Source organism: Anguilla rostrata, chromosome 7 (genome assembly GCF_018555375.3).
Source record: "Anguilla rostrata isolate EN2019 chromosome 7, ASM1855537v3, whole genome shotgun sequence".
In the NCBI taxonomy this organism is placed as follows: domain Eukaryota; kingdom Metazoa; phylum Chordata; class Actinopteri; order Anguilliformes; family Anguillidae; genus Anguilla; species Anguilla rostrata.
In genome coordinates, this window is record NC_057939.1 from 22,706,719 (window position 1) to 22,719,216 (window position 12,498).

The following is a 12,498-nucleotide window of genomic DNA, read 5'->3' on the forward strand; positions in this document are numbered from 1 at the left end:
AACTGCTCAGTGCCGGGGGTGGGGGGGGGGGGGGAGCCGAGGTGCTAATGTGATTATTGAGGGAGCCCGGGGCATCCCGTATCGTGTGACTGCTCACCCCCGGAGATCGGGCGAGCATGCCAACACTAACAGACCAACATTGTAACCCGATATTCCAAGCCCCGGACCGGCACCGACTCGGCGCACCGACCCGCTGGGCCCCAGACGCCTGTCAGCCACCGGGTCCAAACGGCGGGTCCCCGACCAGGGACGCGGACACGGGGGCCGTGCCGAAAAACACGGACCCCTCGGCCCTGACCAGGAAGTGGCACAGGGGGTGAGTAATGGCTCTCCATTGTGAACGGTCGGCTGCAAGTGCCAAAGATCCACAAGAAACAGAGAAATGAATCGCCCCACGCTCCAATTCTCACGTCCCTCTCTCTCAGAGCACATTTCTGCACATTTTCATCCTGCGTTTCCTTTTTTCCCCTTCATTTTGCTAAATTAGCTGGTTGGATGGACAAGGTTTGCATACCAAGATGGAAGTGTTTCCAAGCACTGAGGAATTTGGCAAAGCCTAATCTTTTGGGAAGAATTCATTATTGCCATTGTTACACTGTCCCCATTGGGAGATTGGGGTGGGCTGGCGGGGGGGGAGCAAGTGCAAAACGTTGGTGGCTGCACAAAGGCCACTGGCGGACGCATTCAGATGAGTTTCCAGCGTTCATCTTTTACCCCAGGGTGACCGTGACGCTGCTGACGCAGAGAGAGCTTCGAGCGAGCACAAGCCTTAATGCCCCCACTGAATAGAGACAGGCAGACACTGGGGGGGGGGGGGGACCCACACTAAAAACCTGAGGGTAACTGTGACACCCTCCGCCAGACGTCTCAGCCATATGGAGTGCGAGGAAGACGAGTAAGGGGGGGGGAACACCATGCCCCAACCCCTCGACATGGTGATCGGCGAGTGTTCTTAGAGAGTAAGTGCAGTCTTGCTCTATCAGAGGGCCCGGCTGCAGCCCTGTTTCTTATTTCTTTTTGTCCAGCTGATCCGCAAGTGTGGTTTTCAGCTTAAGCCAGAGTCAAAAGTCTTCCCTCTTCGGTCGCTCCACGCCATTTACACCATTTCCTCTCTCTGCATCTGCAGGGGGGCCACAGATCCGGCAGACATGCCCCATCACCCTACTCCATCTGAACCCTGGCCTTCCCCGTGCTACCACTGCCCCGCCCCCTCCCCACCAGAGTTCGGGGGTTCAGAGAGCGCTGGCGGGCGTGCGGCGAAAGACGAACACAGGAGACGACTCTGGGCTAGCCGGAGAACCCGGATCCCCATTCTCCCTCACTGTCTCCATCGCCATGTCTTCCAGTGAGCGAGGAGAGAGGAGGAAGAGAGAAGGGAAAAAGCTCCCATTGCAGCAGCCCCTGAAGAATGTCAGATTCTGCAGAGAGAGGGCACCTGCTGCAAGCACCTGAACTCTACCCGACTCTCACCTGGTGAGTCCTCACACACACGCCCTGGGGGATTCAGCTCTGCAGGGAACACAGTGATGCAACGCTCACGTCTCACTGAGGCACGGTCCAGGAATGCCATGCGTCTGTGGGACGAGGGTGACCGTCCTCAACCGGGAAAGGGCTGCCATTGGGAAATTGCCGAAAACCCCATTCCAGGCGGTTTGAACGTCAGACAGAAACAACGCTTCCCAAACGGTCGGGAAGAACCGGGCATTTCCACACGCGGCAAGTCAGCACTCGCGTCACCATAACAATCTTGAAAGCTGTTAAACAGAGAGCATTAACATAAACAAACAAATGACACTGAGTCACACGTGAGCGTGAGAGGGTGTGTGTGTCAGCATTGCTGAGATTTAACGTGGGTGCAGGAGTGTATTTGTGAGGGCGTATGCTTGTGTATGGAAACATGTTGTGTGTGCCTGTATGTGTGTGTGTGTGTGTGTGTGTGAAAACTTGCTATTCCGTGCCATTATGGGGACTTCTGTATATGACCCACAGTATCTGACAGACAGAGCGAGACTGGAGCCCAAGTGCACAGGCGCTCCTGCGACCCCTATCGGCGAAACCCCGCCCACCCACGAGAGAGGCGCATGACATCGGCCCTCTGATCACGCCTTCCCCAGAAGCCACTCCCCCCAACATTAAGGTTTCGGGCTGCAGAAACCACGGTCAGCAAAGCTGGAGCTGGAACTAGCTGGCGTGGCGCGATAGAGACATCACATGCGCATGGGCGTCTGAGCCTGAGGACTTGGCAGGGTCATTTTGGTAGGCTTTTCGGTCTCCGGTAAGTACTAGCTGTCAAACATGTTCTGCTCGATTTGGGTTTCCTGTAGTAACAGGCCCTAGATAAGGTTTCAACGTCCAAACTCTTCAACTCTCGTTGCACCAGAGAGGCGAGGTTTCTCAAACCGCAGAAGAGAAACAAGCGAGATTTAGTCTGACTCGTAGTTTTTTTTCCTGACCCCAGCAGCACACAATTAGTGGGGGCCATAATGACGGTACATAAATGTTAACAAATGTCAGGAAAGCACATTCTTTCTGTGTTCCAAGTTGCAGATACTCACTCCAGAATCCATGACATCTCAGAAATGCTCCATGACTGTGCTTTTGAGTAAGAGGCAAACGTTCTCTGATCTGGGGTGGACCCCTTCCAGGGAATTAAAACCCCCCTCCCCCCCTCCTGAATGCCTGGACGCCAACATTCCTCCACTCTGGGTCAGCTGAACACTCTCTAAAAGCTCACCCCAATAAACCCCTGTAGCTTCCCTGAACACTACTACAGGATCGCATGTATGCCCTTGAAGGCTACCACTGAACATTACCATCCCCAGTGACACACTGAATCACTAAACTGTCTGTACCGCAACAAAGCAACACTGAGATACTGAACACATCAACTCTCAACAATGCAACAGACTTACACACTGAACACATCAACTCTCAACAATGTAACAGACTTACACACTGAACACATCAACTCTCAATAATGCAAGACAGAAATACTGAACACAGTCTCAATGCAATGGATTGAGACATTGCACACAGCAAGCCTCAACAATATAACAGCCTGAGATACAGATACTGAACAGAGCAACAATTACTGACTGAGAGAAAGAAAGAGAGGGAGAGAAAGAGAGATGATGTCTGGCTGTCCAGTTAGCAGAAGTTAGTCATAGCCTGAGGGAGGATATTATATTGATAGCAGGACCTCACACACTCCCAAAACTGTAATAAAACATAGTGATAGAATAACTAACAGTATTATTTCCAGATGTTATATCATCCTGATCATTAACATGAAAATTATTGATACATTTAATACATTTTCATGTTATCACTTTTTTTTTTAACACATTCAATTTTTGTTTACTTGAATGAATAGGTATCGTGTCAAGAAAGCATATGAATCTGAAGGGTAGCCAAGAAAGATACCTTGAATGCCTAGAAAGAGAAGAGGGCACAGAATCCCTCCCTCCCAACCAAAGACCCCCTTTGCCTATGGGCACGCTTGCATCACGCTGTGGTGACCCCCAAAGGTCAAGAGGGGTGAAAGGTCAGAGGAGACGGGTGCAGTTAAGAGCTCGGAGTGGCGAGATGTCAGTGACGCTTCACCCCTACTGTGGGACATCACACCGAATGGGGCGCGGGGGGGGGGGGGACAGACACAAAGTGAGAGTGAGTTTTCTCTTTTTCCACTGGCCTGTTAGTACGGCTTCCCAGGAATTCTGGGACTGTGCCTGCAGACACGCCGCAGGAATTCGCGGCAGACTTCTGGGGCTCCGACGCGCCGGAGAAGGCACAGCTGTGCCCCCCCCCCCCCCCCCGCAGAGCGCCCCGAGCCGGCCTGGCTCCCGATGCGTCCCCCTGTCCGTCGGCCACGGGACAGACAGACGGGGCCGGGCCCCGACACCTGCGACGAGGCCCGAGGGCCGCCGCGCCCACCGCGAATCCCCCCCGCCGGTTCCTCAGGACCGTACTCCAAACTGCCTCGCACCCTCAGCGTGGCGCTCCGCCAAACCTGGGCCCCCTGTACGCTGAACACCCGCCCGCAATCCCACAGCCCTCCAACCCCAATCCCCACGGCCCACCCCCCCCCAAACCCCGGGAGGAATTTGGGGCGGGCGGAGTGGAGACACAGCGGGGGCCCGGAGCGCGTGCCCCGGCGGGGGCCGTCGAACCGCACGGTCCGGCAGGCCTCCCACACGCGAGGGCAGCCAAGGGTTCCCTCCGCCACAGCCACCCCAGAAAGAGAGAGAGGCTAAATATAGCCGCAGAGCTCCGACCAGGAGCCACCGGGCCTGTTGACTGAGCTCCGAGCTGCAGGAGGACAGGGCGGGGGCCTCCGCCATGCTAACACGAGGAGATGAACACACGCGTGCTGCGCATGCGCATGCACACACATGAGCACACGGATATGCTGCACACGCACATGCATACGCTGCACACACACATATGCACACATACACGCAACTTGCACCCACATACACATGAATATGCTGCACACGCACATGCTTCATGCACATAGTTTCAGGCTATGTATCACCGTTGCCAATATAATAATTTATTATTATAAATAGCATGTTATATTCCAATTAGGCATTGTCAGTTAAGCAGCATTAGCTAGCAGCAAGTACAGAACTGGCAAAGCAGTGAAGTTCACATGATCACAATGTTAGCAGGCGACAAATTACGCCTCATACATCAGAAGAAATTGCTGCAAGTTTTTCCTGGTGCACTCAGAGGTAAATTCATCATAAATTTCACACAAAATAATAGTGTGATTAACTAACACTTAACGTGCGAGTCATATCAGTAGCCATGATCATGCCTACTGGGACTACTGTCGTAAGGATGCTTAAGGCACTCTGCTCAGGGACACTTGCTGTCCTCCAATCATATTGCATGTGGTTCTGTGACATCACAGGTTACTATTCCGTCCAAACAGGCCTCGGAGATACACAATGAAAATGAATTATCCTCCCCCACAAATGTGAAGCATATGTCCCAATCATTAGATATTTGAATATCGTTTGGTTCCCAACATGGAATTTAAGGAAAAAATGTAAAAAAATAAATAAATAAATGAAAAACCCAAGCCACATTTTTTCCCAAAGCTGTATGAAAACCAAGTCCAGCCTGTGCAAATGAGCAGTGCCTGCAGAGAGAGATCTGCATCAGCATGACAGCAGCCAGCCGCCACTGGTGGCATTCAGAAACACAACTTCTGAAGACAAAATTCGCTTTTTTTTTTTTTAAATAAGCTAAATGGACAGAAAATATTTGGTGCCACTGGCCATAAGCAAACAGCTTAACCTTGAACTGGCAGATAACCTGCTAGCAAATGGCACATTTTTACTTGGCTTACATAAACAATCTGAGGAAAACAATGGAAAGGCCTATATAAATTATTTTTTATTTAACAATACATAGGAAGACACTCTTCTTATTCTCGTAGAAATGCCATACTTTGAAAATGAACAGGCTCGGTTTTAACAATTTTACATGTATATACTCATTTTCCTTGTGACTTTGGACAGTGTCCTTTTCAGCCTTGATGCACAAATGTCAAATTTTTGCCTTCTGTTGTGGCATTGATGCCCTATTGGCTTTGCCAGTGATGATTCACCTCCCTTCCCCAAAGCTGACGTTTCAAAAATGATCCACTAAAAAGCATTCTGGGTCCAGGACAGGTCAAAGTATCCCCTCAGGGGGCCACGCAGTGGTGACTGCTGAGGAATGTCAACCTGTCCATCTGATATACCCTTAAAGGCAGGTGTGCGCAAACAGGGTTCTGAGCAGTGAAATGATGCAGTCAAGGTCCACTTCCTCTACTTGTATTCCCATATACTCAACACACGAGAGGCAATCCAAACCATAATACTTTAACGGGAACTTGTCCGACAAACCAACTCCACTGGAAGCAGTGTGACCATAGCCGCGTTTCCACCAAAATTACCCGGAACTTTCAGTCCCAGGAACTACTTTACCAGGAACTAAAAGGTTCCTTCAGCCAATGGTTGTCTGCGTTTCCACCGGGGTCTAAAGTACCGCGAAGATTAGGCAAATTAGCCCACTGACGTTGTCGTCGGTCCATCTGTAATATGATTTCTTCTGTAACCCCATACTACCACCGAAGTAGCGTACATTATTTTCTAATAACCGGGACAGCCCGGAGGGGTTTATTCCACATATACAACGGGTTACCAACAATGACTATATATGGTTACTTTTGTATTTATTGATTTTCATATATCCTCTCAAACACATTCATTAACAGCAGAAAACACGTTGTAAACAATTTGCTGTTTTATTACTTTCTCGTCGTCAATTCCATATAGGCTAATCGCAAAATGACAAGAATAGAACGAAAACTCGGACTTGCGTGAAAATGTAAATTAGTAGTGGTACAGCCACCGTTTGCTTTCCTTCGAAGTTACTGCTAGCCGAGCAGCGAAGTGTGCCCTCCAGATGCGAACCATGCACCATAAATGAGTCCATAGTCTTCCTGGTCTTTTCGTGGAATTGAAAAATGGCAGTAAAATTGAGTAAAATTACGGCAGTCTGAAAAAGCTAAAGGGAAGATTACTAGAATTAACCTGTTATTTTACCCGGATAAAAAGTGCGGAAGGTGATTTCCAGTTTGCTTGTACTGTATCACCAATGTTAATTATGCAGAACTACCGCATACCTCACATAACTGTATCAAACGTTTTGAGTCAATTACAACGGGCTAACAAAGAAAATCCGGAAGAAAATATTCAGCAACCGAATTAATCCGTTTGAATGTTTTGGTAGCCTACGTAATATGCTGTCCCAGCACGAATGCTTAGCATTTTATAAAACGAATACTAAAGCAAGAAAAGAACAGAAGAGCACACGTTATAATTCCGAGACGTTGACAGGCTATAACCAAAAGTAGGCTACTGCGCCGCATAACATACAAGTTTGATTTGAAGTTATTATGAAAATAAATTGGTTTGCCGCTGCATATTTTCAAACATGGCGGGTAATGGCGGAAAATAAATACAACACAAATGCTACGAGTACTCGACCAATCATAAATGTTCAGCGCTGCAAGCTCCACCCAAAAGGTTCCTGTACTTTCGGAAAGTACTACCCCCCGAGCAGGAACGTTTTGGGGGGTAAAACAAAGCCCCCAGAACTAAATTTAGACCCTAGTTCCTGCGGTGGAAACGCACTGAGTTCCTCAAAAGGTTCCTAGTTCCGGGGTATAGTTCCTGCGGTGGAAACGCGGCTTATGACAGAGCTTCTCGAGCGGGACCAGGGAGAGTATCATCGGGATATCAGGCCAATGATGGCAACTTACTCACAGGAAACAGAAAGGAATCCCAGCAATCATGGAGTACCTTTGTACCAATCAATAGAACAATGCCAGTGTTGACTGGGGGATACTTTCTGGCAACTATGAGGTCATTCTCACACAGGTGCTGCAAGTATCGCCAGAAAGTATCCACCAGTCATGTTCGGTCTTGTTCTGTTTGCCATTACCATTGTACTCTCTGATTGGTGGAGGTCCTCGGTTTACTCTGAGTAGGGTGACATCACAACCCTCCAGTCCCCGTTATGGTACTTGCTTGAAGGACGTTCTGTGTTGCGTGAGAGGAGGAGCTTCTGCACAAACCTTCCGAGCCTAACACACACAAGTCAAATGAAAGAATAGTCCTCCCCTCTCACTCTTTCCCTCTCTCAGAATCTCATCCTGTCCTCTCTCCTTCCAGGTAAGTCATCTCTCCGCCCCTCTCTTTCCAGAGTGGACTCTTCTTCTCTCATGAGCGTCTCCCGCTCATGCACCTTGCCATCGCGACTCGATTCGCTCCGTCGCAAAATCTCGAGATCTCACCCTCCCTCACACTCTCACGTCCAGCAAGGTGGGGGGCGGGGGCAGGGGCGGGCGCGGGCACCGCAGGCCGCCCCGGCTCCCACCCCCGGGGCTCCCCCCCCCACGCTTCCGGACCTCGTTGTCTGCCGAATGCCTGTCCCACAGCATCCCAGGCGGGGACACAGGAGCCCTTCAGGGTGATTTATCGGGCCCATTCAGCACCGGCGGGGCGAGGGACACTCGGGTCAGCTCCACGGTTCTGACTCCCGGATCAGCAGAACAGCCACATGAAAGGGCCGCGCCAAAGGGGGAATGGGCGGGGGAGATGGGGGCATGAATCACCCCCCCCCCACTTTGAAATTATAATAATAATAACAAGAACAGGCAGAGTCTTCCAAGCTGCTTCTGATCAGAGCATGAAAAAGGGAAAAAAGTTATGTGAACCATTTTTTTTTATGTGAACCCCCTGCTCCTCCTTCTCCTCCTCCTCCTCCCTCTTCTACTCCTTGGTCCCCGGAAAAAAAAAAAAATAGAAAAAATACAACAAAGCGAAAAAAACACAAAAACACAAGCGCCTCAGTGAAGTCAGGAGTAAGCCGCGGAGGGGAAAACAAGCGGCACTGCATCATCGTGGCAGGGCGGACAAAACGGGATTGTTTTAGTGGAAGAAAGAGGCATCCGTCACTGTCTGTCAGCACATTCATCCTGCTGCCCGGCCCATCCGTCTTGCGCTCAGAGCGCCTGACACCGGCGCAGGTTGGCCGCTCCGTCTTTAGGGGGGAGTCAATGCCGCCATCATTCTTTCCCATCCCCTTCTCACCACCCCCCGCCACCACAGAGACTGCCCCCCCCCCCCCCCACCCCCACTCCCATCCCCCCTATCACCCCCATTTCCCCCCAGTATCCAAGCGTTTGGAGTTTGGGAGCGATGGGGATGGGTACCTGCTAGGCCGCTCCCACAGAGGTAGACCCCAAAAGCAGCGGTTCGACCCCCTATTGTCCCCGCCGTGGCCCAACAGAGGATCTGGGGTTGGGACTGGAAGACAAAGGGCAGGACCCGGGCTAGCTGGGTGGTTGGGGGGCAGATGGGTTTTTGGGAGTGGGGGGCGGGGGGGGTAGTTTTGTTCTTTGGCGTCTTGGTTGTTGTGAGGGTGTTTTTTTTGGCCAGTCCTCTACAGGGAGTCAGAGATTTGGGGCTTTAGCTTTCCAGGGTGTCGACCGAGGGGCTCCCACGACCGAAGATCCCGACGGAAAGGGAAGGTGTTCGGGACATCCCCGAACCTCACTGTTCAACTATACCCCAGACCCACCCTGCCAGGCTAGTGACCTCCAAATGTGGCCCAACTATTACCTGGGCCCATAAAACCCACGTACTTACACACATTATGCGTTCATACGCACATGCAATACGCATACGGACACACACACGCACACAGCCAGACAGACCATTCCAGAGAGCGAGCGAGTGAGAGCCTTCAGCGCTCACAAGGAAAATGTGAACAAGAGTGAGGTTGGGGTAGAGGTTTTGGGAGGCGGTGGGGGGTTGGGGAGGTGATGTTGGGGGGTAAACAGGAGAAAAACAGAAGGGGGGAAGGAAAGCAGAAAGAAGGGAAGAAAAAGGAAAAAAAACAAAGACCTACTTGTCTCAAGTCGATGAAGGCCAGCAGCAGTGTGTCTCCCTGGAACCCAGGCACCGGGCCGGCTCTGGCAAACCCTGTGGGAAAGAGAGAGGGATAAAGAGGGGCCAGAATTCGCCATGGACCGGGAGATTGGCAGACGAATGACAGACGGGACAAGGGGAGGATGGGGGGGGTGTGCGGGCGGGGGGTTAAGGGGGGGGAGGGGGGAGGGAGGATTTTGTGGGGCTTGGGGCAGTCCCCTCTGAAGAGTCATGTCTCGAAGGTCTGCCATTGGGCTTTGTGTGGCCCTAACCAGCAAAAAAAAAACAAAAAAAAAAAAAAAAAAAAAAAAAAAAGAGAACTCCCTGTCATCAAAAGCTCATTAATTCTGGCCAGTCCCCGTCCTGACAAGAGGAGGGAGAGGGCCACGCGGGACGCTGGGTGTCTTCGCCCCCGGAGCCCCCAAAACCTGAAACTCGATTCCCATGGGCTCCGTCCTGGTCCAGCGGAGCAGGACGGGGTGGTGGTTTAGGAAGGGGGTGGGGGGGAAAGGGGGGTTAGGGGTTGTTTGAGCGTCCCTTGGAAAGAACCGTAAACAAGAAGTTCAGTATTATGGAAGAAGGAACGTTTGACACGCGGGGACAAAACGGGGCCGAGCTGTGAAGAATCCCTTTCACCTCGCGGCGCTGGCGGCTTTATGGGCCCTCCCCGGGATTACACGCCTGCCATCTTTATTTCTGACCCCCGCAAACGCTTTCCAGGGGCTGCTGTCCCCCCGCTCTCCCCGGCTTTGTGTCGCGGCTGAACCCTCCGCGTCTTCTCGCCCTCGCTTTCCGTGCCGATCGGGGTGGGGGGGGGGGCAGATGGCGGCTCCGCTTCACGTGACGCGTGCGTAACAGAGGGTCTTGTCAGGGGGGGTAAAAAAAAGTCACCCCCCCAAAAAAAAAAGAACCCCTTTCCCTGTTCCTGCGGCGCTCCCGCATCTAACATGCAAACAAACATCCGAGCAGCGAGACGCCGCGACCCCAGGGCTCCCGGGGGACTTCGCGGGTCCACCCACCCCCACCCCCCGGCTTTGAGAGGGAGCCGGTCCCCTGCTCCGGCCCTTTCTCCGCGTCCCCCCCCCGGGGCCTGACGGGGGCGGCCGGCGCTCTCAAAGGGGGACACAAAGACCTGGGGGGGGGTGGGGGGCTCGGGGCAGCGGGGCAGAACGTAGGTCGGCACCCCCGAGGAGAGACGCGGTTTCGCGGCGCCCCCTGTGGGGCACGCGAGGGACTGCGGCAGCTTCGGCAGGGGACTAACCCCCCCCCCTCCAACTCCTCCCCTGGCTGCTGCTGCTCCTCCTCCTACTGCTGCTGCTGCTCCTCCTCCTCCATTATCGCTGGTCATGAAGCCCTTCCCATTGGAAGACGTTTCTGACAACTGCACCAGGAGTCCCTCCCCTCGAAGGGGTTTGGAACATTCGGGCGCATGGTGCAGATCCTCTTGCCTCAAACATTAATCACAGAGCATCAATGGATTCTTGCAAGGGAACAGCGCCTCTGGTGGCCAAGCAGGGATACGTCAACGCATGCGCTGCCGAGCAGTGCGATGATGTCACGAGAAGACATGCACCAGGCGTTTCTGACACCGTGTCTCACTCTCTGTCCAAAACAGAATCAGGCCAGCCACACTCACTCAATTAGTTACCATCACCAGACTGCCAACTGAACCACGGTTCAACTCCGAAGATCCATTTCAGCTTAAAACACCAGAGGTAATCTCCTCCTCCCGCCCTTTGTATGGAGTTAAGCATCTAACCCCCTCACCACCTCCACCCCCCTCCTCCACCCACAGCCCAGACAGACCCGCGGGGGGGATGGTCTGACCACAGACGCATTGTACGCGCAATCAGGCTGACATCTTAAAGGAGCTATTTCTGTCCATCTTCCTTACGCTGGAACGTTCCATTCCTCAGAGGGAGGGGGGGGGGGGGCACTGTGACCACAGTGATCCTAGATCACTGTACCGCTGCGGCGGAACACCCTTTCCATTCCTGCAGCGGCTCGGGCCTCCAACCGCGAGCCAGTAAGAAACACCCCATCCACCATTTATCAGAGCAGTCAGAAAACTGGGCCCAGGGGACCCGGCAGGGGACCTGGCAGGGGAGGGACAGCAGTGTCCCATCCGGAGACAGGGACAGCAGTACCCCATCCAGAGACAGGGACAGCAGTGTCCCATCCGGAGACAGGGACAGCAGTACCCCATCCGGAGACAGGGACAGCAGTGTCCCATCCGGAGACAGGGACAGCAGTGTCCCATCCGGAGAGAGGGACAGCAGTACCCCATCCGGAGACAGGAACAGCAGAGTCCCATCCGGAGACAGGGACAGCAGTGTCCCATCCGGTGAGAGGGACAGCAGTACCATCCGAGACAGGACAGATGTCCCTCGGAGAGGGACAGCAGTACCCCATCCAGAGACAGGGACAAGAGTGTCCCATCCGGAGAGAGGGACAGCAGTACCCCATCCAGAGACAGGGACAGCAGTGTCCCATCCGGAGAGAGGGACAGCAGTACCCCATCCAGAGAGAGGGACAGCAGTACCCCATTCTGAGAGGGAGAGAGCGAGAGCAGTGCCCCATCCAGAAAGAGAGAGAGCAGTGTCCTACTTTAGGTCCCCTCTTGTAGCCCTGTGCGATACACACTGTGCTAGCAGCCCCTCCGTTGAGCCCATGGGAAAGCCATTACTGTGCTGGAACTGCTCGGTTTTGGTCTGCAGAAACGCTGTGTCTGAGCAGACCCAGGCAGCACAGCTCTCGGGGAGATGATGCTGATTGGTGGTCCGGTAGTTTTCTCTCCTGGGTTCGACTGTCGGCATATAAAAATGATGTCGAGACTGGGCCAGGTTTGGGGAGGTGGGGGGGGTGGGGGGGGGGTGCAGGACTGACGGAGACCTACCTGCTCGAAGTGTTTCCTTTGTCACGCAGCCAATGCGTTTCACTTGGGAGTGTTAAACCGTGTGTGTGGGATACAGTACGTTTCTTTTGTGCTATGATTCAGCTCCACACC

The 12,498-nt window shown here is 53.0% G+C and overlaps 1 protein-coding gene across 2 annotated transcripts in view; it reads right to left on the reverse strand.

Annotated features, from left to right (window-relative positions):
• exoc6b (exocyst complex component 6B) overlaps positions 1-12,498 on the reverse strand; it is a 103,902-nt gene that overhangs the window by 19,363 nt on the left and 72,041 nt on the right. For both annotated transcript variants that reach the window (XM_064343802.1, XM_064343800.1), the window contains exon 20: positions 9,472-9,545. In XM_064343802.1, the coding sequence (XP_064199872.1) occupies positions 9,472-9,545 (74 nt within the window). The remainder of the gene's footprint in view (positions 1-9,471; positions 9,546-12,498) is intronic.